The sequence below is a fragment of the Rousettus aegyptiacus genome, unplaced genomic scaffold (genome assembly GCF_014176215.1).
Source record: "Rousettus aegyptiacus isolate mRouAeg1 unplaced genomic scaffold, mRouAeg1.p scaffold_m13_p_14, whole genome shotgun sequence".
Classification (NCBI taxonomy): Eukaryota; Metazoa; Chordata; class Mammalia; order Chiroptera; family Pteropodidae; genus Rousettus; species Rousettus aegyptiacus.
Window position 1 is genome coordinate 39,404,688 of NW_023416289.1, and position 19,124 is coordinate 39,423,811.

General features: G+C 52.6%; 2 protein-coding genes across 6 annotated transcripts in view; one reads left to right on the forward strand and one right to left on the reverse strand.

Annotated features, from left to right (window-relative positions):
• The window catches only part of RYR1 (ryanodine receptor 1), a 106,321-nt gene extending 103,458 nt beyond the window's left edge, over positions 1 to 2,863 (forward strand). For all 3 annotated transcript variants that reach the window (XM_036231615.1, XM_016165252.2, XM_036231616.1), the window contains 5 exons: positions 1,438 to 1,594; positions 1,990 to 2,054; positions 2,143 to 2,243; positions 2,425 to 2,476; positions 2,623 to 2,863. In XM_036231615.1, coding sequence (XP_036087508.1) covers positions 1,438 to 1,594; positions 1,990 to 2,054; positions 2,143 to 2,243; positions 2,425 to 2,476; positions 2,623 to 2,718 — 471 coding nt within the window. In that variant the 3' untranslated portion in view covers positions 2,719 to 2,863. The remainder of the gene's footprint in view (positions 1 to 1,437; positions 1,595 to 1,989; positions 2,055 to 2,142; positions 2,244 to 2,424; positions 2,477 to 2,622) is intronic.
• Positions 2,864 to 2,941: 78 nt separating this feature from the next.
• MAP4K1 (mitogen-activated protein kinase kinase kinase kinase 1) lies at positions 2,942 to 19,082 on the reverse strand. Of its 3 annotated transcripts, none has more exons than XM_036231617.1 (32): positions 18,572 to 19,082; positions 18,013 to 18,079; positions 17,790 to 17,847; positions 17,583 to 17,673; positions 16,785 to 16,849; positions 15,327 to 15,382; positions 15,191 to 15,238; positions 14,983 to 15,025; positions 14,818 to 14,890; positions 14,185 to 14,316; positions 13,723 to 13,785; positions 13,541 to 13,622; positions 13,150 to 13,266; positions 12,849 to 12,927; positions 12,329 to 12,387; positions 12,206 to 12,249; positions 12,080 to 12,124; positions 11,099 to 11,141; positions 10,521 to 10,683; positions 10,361 to 10,443; positions 9,920 to 10,004; positions 9,059 to 9,135; positions 8,903 to 8,963; positions 8,004 to 8,112; positions 7,872 to 7,930; positions 7,579 to 7,682; positions 6,875 to 7,049; positions 6,535 to 6,597; positions 6,257 to 6,346; positions 6,102 to 6,172; positions 5,392 to 5,447; positions 2,942 to 3,122 (listed from the first exon to the last, which is right to left on the reverse strand). In XM_036231617.1, the coding sequence occupies exons 1-32, from the start codon at positions 18,709 to 18,711 to the stop codon at positions 3,053 to 3,055; spliced, it is 2,571 nt and encodes an 856-aa protein (XP_036087510.1). In that variant the 5' UTR covers positions 18,712 to 19,082; the 3' UTR covers positions 2,942 to 3,052. The 3 variants fall into 3 exon arrangements, with proteins under 3 accessions (XP_036087510.1, XP_036087511.1, XP_016020736.2); XM_036231618.1 differs by having other exon boundaries at positions 18,670 to 18,692; XM_016165250.2 differs by lacking the exon at positions 18,572 to 19,082 and having other exon boundaries at positions 2,947 to 3,122; positions 18,013 to 18,197.
• Positions 19,083 to 19,124: the final 42 nt, after the last annotated feature.

Here is a 19,124-nt window from a genome sequence, read left to right on the forward strand (position 1 = left end):
GGCAGAGTGCCCCTGCCAGTTACGAGCCATGGTTTGGGGTGGGTTACTCAATCTCCCATGCTCTGGTGTCCCCGCCTATCAAATGGGTATAACAGTGTTTGCAACCTAGGGTTGCTTTTAGGATTCAGTGGTACTTCTCGACCATCTAAGACTTAGAAGCCTGAGAATACAGGCTGCTATGTGTTAAGGATTACATAGGTGTTAGCTACCGTCGTCATTATTTATAATTAAAAGTTTCACCAAAGTACCAGCATTCCACATATGTTTATATTTTCTCTTCTGCTCGAATAATGGCGGTCATAACCCAAACCGAGTTTAAGCTACCAGAGGCATGGGTCACAGGGATAGATGTTCTATCTGAGAAGATGTCCTATAATCTGTCACCATGCTCTCGGGGCACAGTCTAGCTCCTCAAGCTGACATATGACACCCCACCAGACCTGGTTTTGCCACTCATAGCCTAGTTCCATCACAGCCACTGGCCTGAGCACCTCATTTCTCTCACTTCCTGGGGACACAGAGAGAACAAGTGCGAAGTCTCTCCCAAATGCCAGGCACTCATTAGCCAAATTAATCGAGATAATTTCTTATGTCCCCCACTCTTCTCAGAACTTCTTGTGGCTCCCCAGTGCCATGTGAGTGAAACCAAATCCTCTTACCATGGCTTACGAAGCCAGGGACAGAGAAGCTAGCCTTGCCTGAGTCTAACCACATTCTTTCTTGCTTTTTTCTCTCTGGCTGCCTAGTCCCCTTTCACTTCCCCTAAGACCATATGTTTCCTCCTGACTTAAAGCTTTGCTTCTGACATTCTCTCTGCCTCCCACCTTGGCCCTATGTGCACACACACCCCTTCGCTTGATACCTCACCTTTCAACTTAAATGCTGCCTCCTACAGGAAGCCCTCCCTAACCATTGGCTGGGTCTCATCTCTCTCCCTGCCCTTGTTCATGGGTGCTCTATTTTCTAGCCTCTCCAAACCTCTTTCAGTTCCTCTCAGGAGCAAAATTTAATCTTTCCTCCCCAGTGGTGACATAGCACATGTGATTTTCTCTGCCTGGAACACTCTCTCCCACCTAACACCTCCTTCAGGTTCCAACTCACGCATGTGCTCTTTTCCAGGAAGCCTTGGCTGATCATCCAGGCTGAGTCAGGCTTTCAAAGCTTCAAAACTTCCTGTGCTTCCCTATCTCACCCCTGATCACACAGTGCCTCCCTCTTCCCAGCCATGACCCCTCTGCCTGTGCTCTCTCTATCACAGCCCTGATCATTTCTGAGCTGTCACTGTGTGACGCCATGTTTGTGAGCCCTGTGAGGTAGGGGCCCAGGGCTGTCTCAGTCACTGCTGTCTTCTGCCCCCCAGTGAGGGCCCTGTAAGTACTCAGTGACTGTTGGATGATTGAATGCATGACCAACGTGCTTCTCACCCTCTCTCCGCAGTGTTACCTGTTTCACATGTACGTGGGTGTCCGAGCTGGTGGGGGCATTGGGGATGAGATTGAGGACCCAGCAGGTGATGAATATGAGCTGTACCGGGTGGTCTTCGACATCACCTTCTTCTTCTTCGTCATCATCATCCTGCTGGCCATCATCCAGGGTCAGTACTGGTTGTGGCTGTGGGAGTGGGGATCATTGCCCAGAGGCAGAATAGATTCTCTAAAACTGCAGGTCCAGGATCCAGTCTGCCCAGATACATATCCCAGTTCTGTCTCACCCACTGTGAGACTTTGGGCAAGTCATTTCTCTGAACCTCGGCTTCTCCATCTATAAAATGGGGTTGTTAATGAAACTAACTTCATAGAGTGATTGTGAAAATTAAGTCAATTCATAGGTATTAAGCGTCTGGCTCACAATAAGTGTTTAATGAACGCTAGGTATTAGTATTTTTAGGAAGCAGGGTGAGATTAGGGAGATGGGGTTAGGGGAGGGTCAGAGGTAGGTGGTCAGAACTGGGCCAGAGGTTGGGCTCTGACTTATGTCCTGCTACCCTAGGTCTGATCATTGATGCTTTTGGCGAGCTCCGAGACCAACAAGAGCAAGTGAAGGAAGATATGGAGGTAAGTCATGTCTGGGGGCAACCCAGAGGGATAATGGGACCCTGGGGGTCAAATAGGCCTTGACTCTAATGTCTCCCACCACCCACAGACCAAGTGCTTCATCTGCGGCATTGGCAGCGATTACTTTGACACCACACCACATGGGTTCGAGACCCACACGCTGGAAGAGCACAACCTGGCCAATTACATGTGAGCATGGGCCGACTGGCCAATCAGGAGGTTGGAGGCATGGCCGTCAACAGCTAGGTTGGGATACTGGGCCTTGGCCAGTTAGGGAGGGGAGTATGGTTCCATGTGTGGATTCCCAGCCACCCATCAGAATAAGGTAAGGGTGGTCCTGACCTATACATCGCTGCCCTCCCATCCCCAGGTTTTTCCTGATGTACCTGATAAACAAGGACAAGACAGAATACACGGGTCAGGTAAGGGTGTGTTAATGGGAGGACGATGGACAGGGACATTAAGTTTCAATATAAGGTCAATCAGCAGGTGGCAGTAAAAAAGCTCATGTCAATATCAGGCGTCTGAAGATGTGACCAACCCTGCTGTTCCCATTCCCCAACCCTAGGAGTCTTATGTTTGGAAGATGTACCAAGAGAGATGCTGGGACTTCTTCCCGGCTGGTGACTGTTTCCGCAAGCAGTACGAGGACCAGCTCAGCTGAGTCACCCCCAGCCAGCCCTTCACTGCCTCAAGTGCCTTATTCTTACGGCAACACCCTTAGCCCCCAAACCCCTCCCTCCAAGGTGCCTGGGGGAGGGTGACCATGTACTGGAGAAATAAAATCTGTGCTACACCCCTGACATCACTCGGTTGGATTGTTGACATTTTGGGGGGCATCCAGGAAATCTGCTCTCCCCCCAACCCCAGAAAAACAAGATGACAGCAGAGGTTGAAGTCATGTTTATTGGGAGACGGGCATGTCATGACCACTAATGTGTGTCCATGGGGGAAGGGGTGGTGGTGCAAGGATGGGTTCTTGACACCCCCCCAGGGACTCATTCCTGGATGTAGAGGTTGCTGGGGGCGGTAGGATCATCTGCTGGGCGTGTCTCCACCACCACAGGTCTGGGGAAGGGAAAGAGAAGTCAGTTCATTCATTCATTCAGTCAGTCAGTCACAAAGGAGTTAATAGAGGCTGTGCTGACATAATGCTGGGCTATAGCAGTGGTCCCTGCCCTTGGGGAGCTCAATCTAGAGTGGGAGACCAACATGGATCAGTGAATTACATGTATGCAAAGAAGCAAGGTACACACAGCAGGGACACCTAGCCCAAGGGGTCAGCCTGAGCAAGGCTCAGGAAGGAACTTGGTGAAAGGGCCGGGAAGAGTGTTCTAGGCAGAGAGAACAGTCCTTGCAAAGGCCGTGAGGTGGGAGAGAGCCTGGGGCTTGGCTGTAGAAGTCAGAACTGGGTATTTATCTTGAAGCCGCAGGAAGGTTTTAAACATGGGGAGAGTGACAAATTCAGATCTGGAATTTAAATGACCCCTCTGGCATGTCAAAGATCACAGGGGATCCTTGAAGGGGTCTCACTGGCTAATCTGGGAGTATTTGTGCTTCGAAAGAAATGACAGTAATAGAATATAACCCACAGAATAAAATGGACATCCATGAGACTATGCTGACATACATATATACATACATAAATGGTTGAGAAGGGAAAGCTCTTCTCTATAGTAGAATGCCAACTAGTAAATGTAGAAGGAATGATAAAAATAGAAAATCATCATTTAGTAACCATCCTAATAATAGATTCAGGCAAAAATCACCAATAGATGCTAAAACTAGCAGGTGAAAATCTAATTTGAAACAGTAGCCTCAACAAATTGCCCAAAAAGATACAGTAGTCTCCCCCTCCCCATCCGTGGTTTCCCTCTCCAAGCTTTCAGTTACCTGAGGTCAACTGCAGTCCAAAAATAGTCAATGGAAAATTCCAGAAGTAATTCATAAGTTTTAAATTGCGTACTGTTCTAAGTAATGTGATGAAATCTTGTGCTGTCCTGCTTTGTCCTACCTGGGACGCGAATCATCCCTCTTTGTCCAGTGTACTCACACTGTATACGCTATTCTCCCATTAGTCACTTAGTAGCCTTCTCTGTGATCAGATCAACTGTCATGGCGTCACAGTGCTCTTGTTCAGGTAACCTTTATAGTACCCTACTGCTATCACAATGCCTACATCATTCACCTCACTTCATCCCATCACGTAGGGATCGTATCATCTCACATCATCATAAGAAAGGTATGTACGGTATAATATTTTGAGAGAAAGATCACATTCATGTAACTTTTTAATTGTATATTATAATTGTTCTATTTTATTATTAATTTCTTACTGTGCCTATAATTAAACTTTATCATAGATATGTATGTATAGGGGAAAAACATAATGTATATAGGGTTCAATACTATCTGTGGTTTCAAGACAGGGGGTCTTAGAATGTATCCCCCACAGAAAAGGGGACTACTGTACTTAATACAAAGGAAAAAAGAGTTACTTTATAGTGGATAAACCTGGCTGACTGCACCTTAACCAAATGATCAAAGATAACATGACCAGTAATAAGACAAACTGACATGTGCCTTCTGATACAATGCACTGAGAAAGACACACCATCACTTCTTGCCCAAAAACCTCAACCCTAACTGAGGGACATTCTACTCTTCAAAAGTCTCAGGGTCATGAAAAACAAAGTATGAAAAATTGTTCCAGGCCAAAGGCTAAAGAAACATAAATCCTTCGTCTGGATCGTATCCCTGGCCAGAAGAAGAAAACTATTATTTTTTGGTTGAGTATCACTGGGACAACTGGTGAGACGTGAATGGGTGTGTGGATTAGAAAGTAGTCATGTCTCGGTCTTATTTTCCTGTTATTGACAGCTGCACCGTGGTTTGTCCTTGCCTGATTTAGTAAATATTCACTGAAAAAGTTAGGGGTAAATGGACAGCATGTCTACAACTCACATCCACATAGTCAAAAAAAATTACATACATAATTTTAATATGGAAGAGGAAAATAAAGCAAATGTGGTTAAAAAAAAAAAAGTTTACATCCAGGGAATCTGGGTGGAGATACAGACCTTTAAATCTATTTTTGCAACTTCTCTGCGAGTATAAATTTATGTCAAAATAAAAAAGTTAAAATAAAATAAAAAATGAAAATGCTCCCTTGGGTGCTATGTAGGGAATGAACTATAAGGGGTAGAAAGGGAAGCAGGGAGACCAGGTGAGAGAATATCCACGCCAAAAGATACAGGTGACTGGAGACACCTCAGGATGCCTTCTCCACAACAGAAGCTCCCTCCCTTGTCCTCTGTCCCCTTCCCCAAGTCCGTACCTGGGGGAGCCAAGCAGACGGAAGGTGAGGGTGGGGTCTCTCAGCTCCTGCAGCAGCTGAGGGAAAAGATGCGTGTCAATATCTCAAAGACCCCTCCCTCTCCCTTAAAGTGAGCAGGGGGCAGTTCTCTGAGCCTCACGTCCAGAAATGATCACTCTTTTCACCACTCGCCAGCCATCTGACCTCAACCAAGTTCCCTAACCTCTCTATGCTTCAGATGGCTAACCCAGGAAATCACAGTGCCTACGTGACAGGTGATCACAAAGACTGAATAAAATACAAACACATGAGGACAGAGTATGACACATAGTGTACTCTGAGCTAAGCAATATTTTTCACTCCATTTTCCAGATTTGAAAAGTAAGGCACAGGTAGGTTGAGTCAGTTTGCCTAAGGCCACTCAACTGGATTCCAACCCAAGCAATCTGGCCTATGCTTTTAAACACCCACATACCTCTATAGTGACCCCCATTCTATAGCTAGAAAGCTGTGGTTCATAGAGAAGCAAAGTCCCTTGCACAAGGTCACTCAATGGCCTGGAATGAGCTCTGGACACAAGAGACCCTGAGGTATAGAGGGGACCTGTCTGAACTGACACTGGAGGAAGCCTCTCCTTCAGGACTTCACACCCTGACTCAGTTCTCCTAGCCATTTCATGAATGAGATGACTGAGGTGGGGCGGTTGTGGGCCTTGGGATGGAGGAGCTTACCTGGTCAGAGCCTAGAGCCCACACCTGCACTCCATGCTTCCAGAAGGCCTGGAGCTGCCCCTTGACCAAAGCTGGGAGGAAAGCAGTGCCTGTTACCCTTGGGTATCACTTGAGCCTCCACCTGGGACCCTGGGCCCTCCCATCCCTCCACGTACCCACGGCCTCCACGGCTTCTGTCATCGGAATCTCTGAAGTTCGAAGACCCCGGACTGGGGTCCCCTCCAGAGTCACTAGCTTCAGGGACCCTAGAAGGGGGTAGACAGAGGGCTTAAAGACCAGGGCTTACAAGGTTATCCAGGAACTGGAAAATAAATTCAGTGTGAGATGCAAAGCACAACAGAGGCAAGGCTTGGAGGGGCTCTGTTTCTGGGAGACACAGGATCCAGGGGGCAGAGATCCAGGAGCAGTGAGGGAGAGGGAGGAGGGTCCTTACCGTCCATCAATACCATCACCTTGTCTTCCTCTACCTGGGTCACCTGTACTGGTCCCTTGTGCTCTGTTTGAGAGGAGGGTGTTCAAGGACTGATTCCACTGCATTCCACCTTCCTCCGCCAGGCACCTTCTCCATTCCCAAGCAAGTAAGCTAAACTCCGCCCATCATAGAGGCCCCGCGAGGTCGTGGATCTCATCAGTTGTTTTGATATTTCTCCCCGCCTTGTCCCCACCCCAGGTTCAACCCCCGTTCCAATTACACCTCAAGCTAAGTACCGCCCAGCCACCCAGACCCACCCACCCCAGCAGGTCCGCCCCCAGCGAGACCCTGCCCCACTCACGCGTGCTCATCTCGCCCAACCAGCAGGAAAGCGCGCCGAAGCGCACGGTGTGGAAGAGCACCGACTTTGCAGGCCGCCCGGGGCTCACGCCGATGCACACGGCAGGCAGCTCGGAGCCTGGCCCGGTCAGCAGAGCGAACACCGGCAGAGGTGTGGGTAGCGGGAACAGCACCTGCTGCGGAGCGCACGGGGAAGGGCCGCTCAGAGTCTTGGGGCGGGGCGTGAGAGGGACAGGGTCTGGCAGGAGAGCGGGTCTGGGGCTTCCCAAGTATTTCCCGGGTGCTCGGTCTTGGGAGGAGCCGCCTAGAAATTTCAGAGGGTTAAGGTGGTGCCTCCATAGAAATAGACGGCTGTGGCCCTAGAGTGGGCGTGGCTTTGGGGGCGTGCCGCCCTGGTGACCTAAAGGAAAGGCCACCGCGGAGGTAGGGGGTGGCCTCAAAGGCAGCAAAGTCTCCTAAGACGCTCAAAGGAGCTGAAGAGGTTTTCCTTAGAGACAAGGGAGGGGGGTTGGGGGCATAGGGCCTGAAGAAGAATTAGGCCAGGGGTGAGGGGCGGAACTTAGGGATAGGAAAGACCTCAGAAAGGGAAACTCTAGCACCTGCAGCAGATGGGAGGGACCTTGGGGAGGATAGGGTCGGGGCCACGAGTGGAAACGATGGTGTTTTAGAGCTCTTTACAGAAGCCAGCCTCTCCAGGCCCCCTACCCGGACCAGCAGGAACTTGTTCATAGGCTGGTACCACTGAAGAAGGACCACAGACATCTCCAAAGCCCCGCACAGGAAAGGGCCCCCCGAGCTCGCGGCCTCCGCTGTGGGAGTGGGTAAGGATGGGTTAAAGTCAATCCTCTCTCCCCTTGCCCGCCCACTCCCCAAAAGGCCACATATTTTTTCCTCAGCTCTGGACACCCTGCCTTAACTCAAACCCTCTCGAGTGGACGCAGCCCAAGCCGTGCCCTGGCCCCGCCCCCTCTCTGCACGTGCAGGGCCGTCTCTCTCACCCACACAACATGCCCGGCAGCCTTTGGTGTCCTGGATCTTGGTGGAGACCATGTTCTTCCTACAGAAGAAGGTAGGTATGAATGGAAGGTAGGCAGGAAGAGGGGACACCAAGGGCCATTGGGGTCTGGTACCTTGCCAGTAGCCGATGGGGACTAATGTGAGCGATCGGGCTTCCTGCCCTGGTCTCTTTCCGTTCCAGCAGGCCCAGGATGCTATGAGAATACAGGTGGGGGGTCTTTCCTGCAGTGTGTGTGTATGTAGGGGGAAGCAGGTAGTTATAGGACGCAGGACACTCCCACCTTTCCCCATAGCTTCACTAGACCCGATTGCTTTGTCCAAAATTTTCAAGTCTCAAGCACTTTTCATTTATTCATGTTTCACTCAACGTATTTTAAACACCCACTGTTGGGCAGGCCCTGTGCTAAGCCCCAGTGACCAGTGGTAAGTAAAATAAATGCAATTCCCTACCCTTTGGTGCTTGTCGCCACGTGAGAAACTATGGGCAGTTACCCAGTCAGATGAAGTTACACACGTTATGAAGTTTAAGAAGAAACCCATCTAGAAATTCTTTTAAAGTTTGTCATCACAGGCATGATATTAACTAACTAGCTCACAAATCCTATTTGGATTGGAGTTTCCCTATAAATTAGAAAATCTTTTACATAAAATATTGATAAAACAATGACAAAATATTAATTTATAACTTGCTCACTCTATTTTAGTAAAGTGTGGGACAAGTTCTAATTAACATCAAACATCAAAGAAATGTAAAGACAAACTTATTCTAGACATTCCCTCAAAACTGATTTGAGAGGTGGGGGCCATTGTGAGCCCCATTTTATAGATGGGAAAACTGAGGTTGAGGGATAAGTCTCTTGCCCCACAGTCCAAAGGTAAAGAGTAGGTGGAATTTGAACCATGAGCTCCGGGAAAGGGGACCCTAAGTTTTTATCATCTGTGCCCATCTCCCTCCCAACCCTCTAACCCTTGATTCCTTAACTTCTGGCCCCCACCCACCCCACAGCCAGACCTGAGAGAGACATGAGGACATTGTTGATGGAGTATACCCAGGTAGTCCGGCTAGAAAAGAGCTGCAGAGAGTGGAGGAGATGGCTCCTGTAAGACCCTAGCAATCCCCGACTCCAGCCCCCCACCTTTGGCCCACCCCGGAGGGGCTGTCTCTCACCATCTCCAGTGTGGCCTCCTGATCATTCCGGTTCAAGATGAAAATGCCTTCCTCTGCCCCCAGAATCAAGTGCTGGTCTGGGGATAGGGGGCGGAAAAGAACATGCTGGGACTTGTCTCATCCTGGGGGACCTCCTAGATCACCACATGGACTGACCCCGAACACTGGCACTCTGTCCCCCAGCCCTGGCCTTTAGTTCTCTAACTCTCACCCCCACCTCAACAATCCCATTCTCGGTCTCCCCAGATCTCACCTACCTCTGACTTACCATGTTCTGGTGGCTCTTCCATCTGTGATCCGCAAATCCTGACCCTCTGTCCCCCAATGCTGACCCAAACATTAGACATGCCTCCCCAGATAGCCCTCTAAGTTCTGTCCCTCTTTCTCCCTTCCTAGTTCTGGTCCCTGAAGGCAAATCCTGTCTCAAAATTGACCCTCAAACTCAAAGCCCCCTAAATATGGCTTTTTCTATCCAGTGTAACCCTCCCCAAACTCTATGCCGTTTAACATTTACCCCTCACTGATCTTGTCTACACATCTTTGAGCCCCAGACACTCTCCCTTTTTGCTACATTCTAATCCCTAACACTCCTGACTCCACTCAACCAACCATCCCCATTTTGTACTCCAAACTGACCGGTCTACTATAGCTGATACTCATGGCCCTCAAACTCTAATTTTCCTAGTTTTTACTCTCAAACATATCTTTGCTCTGCCCATCTTTGGTCCTCAGACACAATCTTAACTCCAGGCCCTGCCCCTGCCTCAGCTCTATTTAAAGCCTCCCCACTCGTTGCCTTTGCACCTTCCATGAAGGCCCCTCCCCACCCCCATGCTCTCCGTGGCCCTCCTGAATGCCCACCCTTGGTGGAGGGATGTGTCCAGGCGGCCGTGCTGTGGATCCGGAGGGGGCAGCCATTGAACAGCTTTACGAGAAGGGCACATCCCTAGGCAGGCCACGGGGAGCAGAGCAGATCCAGCAGAAAGGAGGAGGGGACAGGAAGGTACAGTGGTTAAGACTCTGGAGCAAGAGTGCCAGGGTTCAAATCCTGCCTCTGCCTCCTCAAAGGTTTATGGCCTTGGCAAGCTACCCTGTCTGCCTCCGTTTCCTCCTCTGTGGGGGATAATATCCACCTCCATCTGTGAAGGTTTACGCCACATAAAGACATGAGATCAGTGTCTGGCACAGAGGAACTGCTCCACAGATGTCACCTATTATCATAATTAGTCTTCCCACTCCCACCCCCACCCGGCATCCCCAGCCCCACCCAGAAATGTGAGCCCTCCGCATAGCTGGCCTCACCTTTCTCTTCATCTTTTCTTTCTTGGGGGGCAACAGTGGGGGTTGGTCAGGTTCCCGGGGGGCTGGGTTCCAGAGTGAGGGTTCTGAGACAGGGCGGGGAGAAATCAGCCCCCAGACCTCCCCACCCCTGCCCACCTCCCACCTCAGCCTGCCCCATTACCTGAATGAGCAGTTAGGTGGGGGCTTCGGGTGGCTGTGGGAGGCCCAAGATGCGGGGTGCGTGGAGGAGGCCCACTAGCACACCGGACCAGCACCCCTGGGCTCAGCTGTCCCTCCTCCACAGTCCCCTCGGGACCCTCGTCCGACGGAGAACGGAACTTGGGCTTTGGAGACAGAGAAGGGGGGTGAGTCACACATTAGATGACCTCAGAGAGAGGGCTCCCTGCATCCCAACCCTGCCACCGCCGGAACTGACGTTTGGTCACAGCCCTGACCCTCCCCATAATGTCCTGGCACAACCCAGCCCTCCCCTCTAACCGACCCTCAAACATCGACACACTCCAGCAGCTAACAGGTCACGCTAGGTGCACCAGCTGCTGCCCGGTGTCCATCAGTCTAATGTGAGTTACACCCCTAGGTTCTGGGATGCTGCTTCCAGATCCCAGTGTGCTCTCATCCCGTCTCCCAGACTTCGCGGGACTTGGAGTCCCAGACTCCAGCACCAGAGCACCCAGTATCCCAGCATCTGAGGACCCTGACCTCCCAAACTCCCAGCCCAGCCCTGGCTCAGGGCCTTACCTTGGGCGGTAGCGGAGGAGGTGTGTCCTCTGAAGGGGTGGGGCTGAAACACAAAGACCAGGTAAGCAGGTGGGAGTGTGGGGAACAAGGACAGGGGTGAGTTGGGGCTGGAAGTCAGCTCAGAAGGGTCAGGGGTGGCTAGGTCTGCACCGGAGCTGAGGACTAAAGGATGAATAATTGTGATGACAATAGTAACAGCAACTCTTGGAGATCAAGTGCTGACAAAGGTGTCAAGTCTAAATCTTTACAGCCACCTGGTAACACAAACCATTGCTCTCTCGGGGATCAGGTGCTCACCTGGTGCTCGGCAGCGCATGTGAGCCCATTACAGGCACAACGTGGGCCCTGAGGCTGACACTGGGCCTGGGGGCTGGACGGGGTCTGACTGTGGGGGTTGAGGTTGGGGTCTGAATGGGGGAATTCCCCAGAGTCAAAGTTCAGTCTGAGGGTGCATGAGAAGATGGGGAAAGATGAAGGCCTGTGGCTGAGGTCTGAGGGTTGGAGCAACATCTGGGAGAAGCTGGGGGCTGGGATGTGGCAGAGGGTCCAGGGCTGAGCCCGATAGGTGGGGAAAGGGCTCAGGCTGGAGCACAAGGGCATTCTGGAAGGAACCAGATTGAGGGCAGGTGGGGGCTGGAGTTGAGTCAGGTCATAGGTCATACTCGAAGGTGGAAGAAAGGTGGGGCTGGAGCTGGGGAGGGGTTGGCAGTCAGAGGTCTGAGGTGAGGTAAGGTGAAGGGTTGAGGTTTGGTGGGGTTAGGGAACAGGTAGAGCAGGAAGGAGAGTGGGACTGGGGTAGGTCAGGGTCATGGGCTGGGGATAAAGGAAAGCGGGGGTTGCACTGAGGTCCAGTCAGGGGTCCGAGATGAGTGGCAGGAGGAGAGTAGGGGCTGAGGGTGGGGTTGAGGTGGAAGCAAGGTGAGGGCTGTAGGGAGGCAAGGCCAGGCAAAGGCCTGAGTGGCTGAGGCCCGGCTCTCTTACATGTCCACGTCATCGTAGTCATCGTCGGACTCTGACAGGTGCCTCCTGTGGATTGACAGGCATGGGCCTCAGGTGATTCCCGCACATATGCCAGCCCCCTCCCCTCCCAGCCTGAGGGTCTCTGACCTAGGACTGTTGCTCCTAAAGTCTCCGGGTGGCTGTAAGTGAGCCTGTGGGATACAGGTCAGAGTCAGCAGTGGCCTAGGGGGAGGGGAGGGAGTCTGGGGCGAGCAGGGAGTGACATCTCACTGTGTCCGTTGTGGGTCTGGACTCCATTCCTCTGAGTTTCCTGAATTCTATGTGCCTCCCTGAAAGGAGGGAGGGGTGGGTGGAGAGATAACACACAGTGAGCTGAGGAGATGGATTTGGAACAGAAAATAAACTTGGGAGTTTTGGGGTCGGGCTCTTAGGATTGGAGCTATCCCAAAAGGGGAGGGATCTTGATTTACAGGGGTCTCATTTGGGGATCTGGATTTGAGATCAGGGAGGTGGGGGCTCAAAGTAGTGATAGAGGGTTTGTTTTCAGGTTCCATTTGGGTATCGGGGTCTGCTATATTTCTGAGGTCTCTTTGGGGGTCAGAGCAATGACTGGAAGTCTCACAGGGTATGTTTATAGGTCAAACAGGCAAGGTCTCTACAGTCGCCTCATGGGGCAGGTGGTGATGGAGCCTCTGGGGATCTGTTTGGAAGTGATAAGTGATGCAGGGGTGAAGGGGGTCTCTTGGAGCTACCATATGGTCAGTGTCCCAGGCTTAAGGACTCTACTCACGACAGCAGTCCGCATCTGGAATCCCCAGGGAGCTGGACCGGTGGGTGGATCTGATCCGCCGAGGGATGGCAGGGGGTGGCTGGGCAGAGCAGCAGCCACATCAGGCCATGGCCTCCATTAGCCCCACCATCCCGTGGGCCCAGCCTGGAGCCTTTGGCTGTCCCATAACCTCTGTACCAAGTTCCCCATCCTCCCGCCCTTTTTCCTTCCAAGAGAGGCAGCAGGAAGGTACCCCAGGCAGGGCGCACAGCCTGGGCAAGGCCAGCGGGCTCCAGGGCTTTTGGAATCCAGGGCCTCTCACCTCAGGCTCCTCATCTTCTATCTCCCCAATGGAGGTCCCCTTCCCTGGGTTCCTCAGTTTGTCAAGAAGATCTAGGATCAGGCCTCTGTTTAGCCCAGGCTGAGAGACCAGCTGATGCTGGGGAAAGAGAAAAGGGTGTCGGCAGACAGAGGGCTGGTGCGGAGGGAGAGGGCGGGACAGGGGCTTGAGAACTGTCTAGGGGGACAGGGAGAAGGCAGGGAACTCTGGGAACTGTGACTGGGCAATTCTGAATTTGAAAGGATTAAAAGAATTCAGGGAGCCTGGTGGGGGGCGCTCGGAGAACTAAACCATCACTGTCCTGGGGAGCCATGGGGCCCTGGGGAATTCTAGGATATGAGTCTGGAAAGGGCTTCCGGGAGGGGAGGTTTACGCTGAGCATCTTGGTGGCGCCGGGTCTTTTCTTGGGGCTCTTGGTAAGGGTGACTTTGACAAAGTTGTGGAAGGCGGCTGACCTTGGGAGGAAGGAACCAAGTTCTAGGGTGAGGGGACCAGAGACTTTTCCATCAGACCATCAGCCCTGGCTCTCTGCATCCTCGCATCCCCTGCTCCTACCATTTGCCTTTCTCCTTTAGCCGCGGGGGCTGGTAGCCACTCTTCGTCATGAGGAAGAGAACCCTAAAAGAGTAAGGGGGAGAACATGTGGTTTGGACTCCCAGTGGGGGCTTGAGGGGCCCCTAATAGCACTGAGGTCAGCAGAGAACACTTAAGGGACAGAATGAGAAGGAGGCTTGGGTTTTACAATGCACTGGGCTGCCCCTTCAAGGGAACACTGCTTATGACATTATAGAGCCACGGCAGTCACTGAGGGAGGCTCGAGATGGGCATCCCTGAGTTGAGAGTTCTTGATATAGAAGGCTGAAAAAAAGGCTTTCTGAGGGGATCCTCAAACTGGGCTTGGAAGAAGCAGGGTCTTCTGTGTGGGGGTCTTGATGTGGGGAAGGAGGCCGGGGGTATATTCAGGGTCAGGGCTAGGCAGGGTCTCTGGGCCCGGGGGGCCCTGCTCCATCCGTCTACCTGAGAGGGTGCACATCAAAGAGTGGTGGCTGGAGCTCGGCTAGCTCGATGGCAGTGATGCCCAGGGACCAGATGTCACACAGCTCGTTGTATCCCCCCTTCAGGGCCACAGCTGCCACTTCTGGAGCCATCCTGGGGGTAGAGACCCTCAGAGAGCCCGGGGTGACACACGAAGGGGGAGGGGAGACTCGCTGGTGTGGGCAGTTGGGGGAGGAAGAGAGCGAGAGTGGGACACAGAGAGAGCCAGATGCAGAGAGAATCATAAAGATGAAGAGAAAGATGGGAATAAAGATGAGATACAGAGACAGATGGGAAAAGAGGGAGACAGAGAGTGAGAGACATAGAAACAAAGAGACAAAGGAAGCCATACTGAGACAGGGAAAAGAGAAATTGACAGATAGAGGGAGACAGATCAGAATAAAAATCAATACAAACACTGGGTGAAACAGGCAGAGAGGCCCCAGGAGACCAAGGTAAACGGGAAACTCAAGAGAGAGCCGAAGGGAAGACGGAGTGTTCAACAGAGCAAGGCAGAGGCAGAGACAAGGAGCCAGAAGCGGACTCGCGGAGGTTGGGGTGGGAAAAGCCTCTGCCCCTCACCCCGTCCCTAGCTGCCCTCCGGGCACCCCTCACCAGTATGGTGTCCCAATGAAAGAGAGGCGTCGAGCCAGTGTTGCCCCAATCTGGGCCGAGATACCAAAGTCAGCTGCAGGCAGAGAGAAAGACAGAGTGACCTGGGCTCCCCGTCCCCTGGGCCACACGCCAGTCCACCTTCCCAACCCTCCCAGCGATACTCACCCAGCCTGACCTCCCCAGAGTCATTGATAAGGATGTTGGCTCCCTGTGGACAAGAGGGAGGGATTAGAGGTTGTCAGAGAGCACACCCTCCCCCAGCCTACAATTGCCTCCATACCTCACAGCTCAATGCCACCCTAGGCCCTCCAAATACCACTCCCACCTCCTGGGCCCCCCACCCACCAAGGCCACCTTTCTGTCACTAGACCACCTTAATGTCCCGGTGTATCTTCTTCTGTGAGTGCAGATAGGCCAGTCCCTAGAGAAGAGGAAGGGCATGGGGGCTGTGAGAGCCTGGGGGCTGGCAGGGCCCTGCCCCCACCCAGGCCCACCAGGCCTCCCCTCACCTGGAGTACTTCCCGGCAGACGTAGCTGATCTGGAGCTCTGACAGGGGCCCTGTCACTGCAAAGGTCACCCCAGGGCTGTTGGCTGGGAACCAGGAAATCTGGCCCCAGGAGCCCCTGGCCCCCACTCACACTGGCTGAGAGGGTGCTATGTGGGGAGGGGAATACACAATGGGACAGGTGGGTGGGGAGATGGAGGGGTAGTCATCAAAAGAGCAGGGAACCAGAGGACAGAGGAAGACGGAGATTTATTCAACAGACATTTACTGTGTGTCTGCTGTGTGGCAGGCACTGTGGTAGACATTGGGGACACAGCTGTGAATAAGAGAGACAGATCCCTGTCCTTTGGAGAGAGCATTCCAATGGGGGAGACCAGATAAGCCAGATAATTAAGTAAAACACATACACAGTATGCGAGATGCTCATAAGAAAAACCAAGCAAGAAAGGACGATGCGTGGGAAGGCTGTGACATTTTACACAGGCTGGCCAGTGAAGCCTACTCTGCAAAAATGACAGGATGAAAATGTGAGCGGTCCCATTCAGAGGGGGAACAAGATCCAGTGCAGAGGCTAGGAGGTAGGAGAGTGCCCAGTGGGTGGAGTGAGGAGTCAAGGACAGTAGATGAGGTCGTTCAGCTCGGGGAGCGGTGGTGGTCAGACTTGTGGGCCACAATGAGGAGCCTGGGCTTTTCTTTAGAGGGAAATAGAAGCCACGGGAGGGCTCTGAATGGCGGGTGATGGGACTGCAAAATGAGGAAAGGCAGAGAGACACAGAGACAGAGAAGCAGGAACAAATCCAAACTGAGACAGAAAGAGGATGGTTAGAGACCAAAACGTGGGAAGACCAACATACTGAGAAAGAGATAGAGAGGGTGGAGAGGGAACGACAGAGGGAGGCAAGAGACAGAGACGATCAGGGAGCAGGTCTGACAGTCTGGCTGTGTGAGTCGCTTCCTTTCTGTTGGCCTCAGTTTCCCCACTAAAGACTTAATAAAGTCCTTCCTTTAGTGACATTTGAGGTGTTGGGTTGGAAGGAGACAGGGCGATGGTCCAAGAGAGGTGGGCATCAGAAATCGAGAAGTGATCAGAGGCCACTCCGCCCCCACCCTCAAATTCTCCAAGAGAGTGAAAAGTAGGCTGAGAGAGAGAATCCGAAATTCATTCACTCACTCAATGAAAATGTGGGCACCTACTATCAGCCAAAAGTGCAGAAATACTCAAACACATGAATAGACAGTGAGAAAATGCAGACACAGGGGAAGATGGGGAGGGGGAGTAGAGGGGATCGTAATGTGCAGAAAGAGTGGGGCTGGACTGTCAGGTCCTGGAAAGCAGGGCCCAGAAAAGGAGTTGTGTGAAATATGGACCAGAAAAAAGGTCCCAGGAGACACAAACACAGCGACGAGAGAGGTGGAATGGAGGGACAGGGGCTGCCTGGATGCCCTTGCCCTTCCCCTTACCTTGGTAGATGTCTTGAAGAGAACCAGCCCCACAGAATTCCATGCAGATCCAGAGCTTCTGCAGCCTACAGCAGTTCAAGAGTAGTAATTACAACAGCAATAATAATCATGATAAGTTATCATTTATAGGACAGCCTCTGGCTCACTGTCTTGTTCTGAACTTTAACAGCTGTCATCTCTCTAGCTCCCTTTGCCCACCAGAGTGAGATTGTCCCACTTCCGTTTTATAGACAGGGAAGTTGAGGCTCAAAGAGGAAATGTGTTCAGGATCAACTGGACTCGAACCCAGGTCTTTGGGCTCCTAACCCCAGGGCATTCTCTGCCGTACCATGCTAACCTAGAAAACAGGGCAGAGATCTCACAGGTTGCAGAGGTTTGGAGGAGACACAGAAGTACCAAGTTGCCAGGTCTGGGGGACAGAGTTCATTACTGGAGCATGTGGGATATTAAATTGGGGGTCGGGGAATTTAGGAGTTGATATTGAAAGAGGAGGGAAACTGGGGGACCCGGAGGACAGGATGATGAAAGATTAGTTTTAGGAGACTTAGTTTCAGATTTGGTTACGATGAAGAGATCAATTTTGGGGACCCATGGTCAGAAATTGGAGTCAGAATTGGAGGTTAGATTAGGGGGTGTTTGGTCAGAAAAGTGAGACTTTGGACCAGGGATCAAGTTAGGAGTGCTCCAGTGAGAATTGGAGTCCAGGATTAGAGATCAGGTTAGGGGGTGCCCTGGTTAGGCATGGAGGTTGTGGGGTAGGGTTTGGGCTGGGTCCCAGGCAGGTCTGAGGCTCATCACCAGAGATAACTCCCATGGTAGGCCACGATGTTGGCGTGCCGGCAAGTTTGCAAGATGAGGATTTCCTTCTGAAGTGTGGAAACGTCGTCATCTGCGAGGAGGGGCAGAAGAGAAAAACCGCTGCAGGAAGGGAATATAGGGGCAATCCCAGTGTTCCAGGAGATGGAAGGGGTGGGGTGGGTAAGAAGCTCCTGGGTCCTCTCTCACCAGGCTCCATCTTCACCATCTTCAATGCCACCAGGTCCCCAGTCACCTTGTCTCGAGCCTTGGAAAGGGAAGTTGACAGTCAAACAGGCTCCGTCCCCCTGAATTCCACCTCAGCATCGCTGAGCCAATGCCAGGGAATGGGACCCTCTCTCATCCCCTTCCCTTCTTGGATCTCACCCCACAGGTCACTGGTTGAAGGGTGATGGAGGAGGGGGATCCTCACCTTGAAGACTTCCCCATAGGTGCCGCCACCCAGCCGCTGCAGCAGGTCATAGTGGTCCCGGGGGTCCCTATTAAAGATGTCAGGGCCCACGAGGTCCATTCCTGGCAGCCGGAGCTGGGCCTGCGCCCAGGGGCCAGCAGGGCCTCAGGGCTCAAGTGCTGGCACCTCCCTCCCTCCCCACACGCCCTGCACCCGCCTTGCCTGCACCGGCTGTGGCCTCCCCCTTCCCCACTCTCGCTTCCTGCCCTAGCTGCAGGCTGTGCAGCCAGCTCCACCCCCTGTCCCCTGGGCCCTGAAAGCCTGTGAGGGGCATCTTGCTTTGGGACCCAGGGGACCCACTCCACCTTTAGAGCCCTGGGCTGAATGTAAACCAGATGCAAACTATCTGAAGTGTGACCTGGTGGGCGCCTTAGCAGCCCCTCCCCCGTTCTGGGTGGTGGCTGAAAACCACCTTCGAACCTCTGCTGAGTGCTCGAGTTTGGCCACAACCTAGACATGGCAGGTCTGCACAGGGATGATCATGCAGTGTAGTGTACTTTACTGTTCACCGGGCACATACATGCAGTTAGTGATAACTCCGTGCGAGGCGCAGACTTGCCGACGTGCACATGCCTGGATATCCGTATGCACACATGTGGATGTACCCAGAGCACATACCCGTGCATTCAAGCTCGTAGTGTGCAGAATCTGTACCCACATAACTTAAGACAGCACACATGGGCGCTCGCCTTCACCCACAAGACTGGTGTCTATGCGGGGACTGGGTGCAATGATGCAGAGTCCAAGACCCCCTAAAACTCCAGTCCTTGCCGGGCAGAGCACAATAGCTTGGCGGGCCCCTAGTCCTGGAGTTAGAGTGAAGCGTAGGGACGGTTTAGGACTTGAGACTGCATTGCTCAGGACTCCAGCTCAGGGGTCCAGGCCTCGGGGAGAGGGGCCCTCGGAGAGCACCCGCCTCTGGACTTGGCCGTGGCCCAGAGGGAAGACTACTACGTGCATTCCAACACAGTTTTGTGAGTTCACCGATGCGTGAGTCCACCGGTCAGAGATCCGTTTCCTTCCCAAAGTTCGCGCGCAAGCGCGGGGAGGTAGAGCGCAAAGCCCGGGAAGAG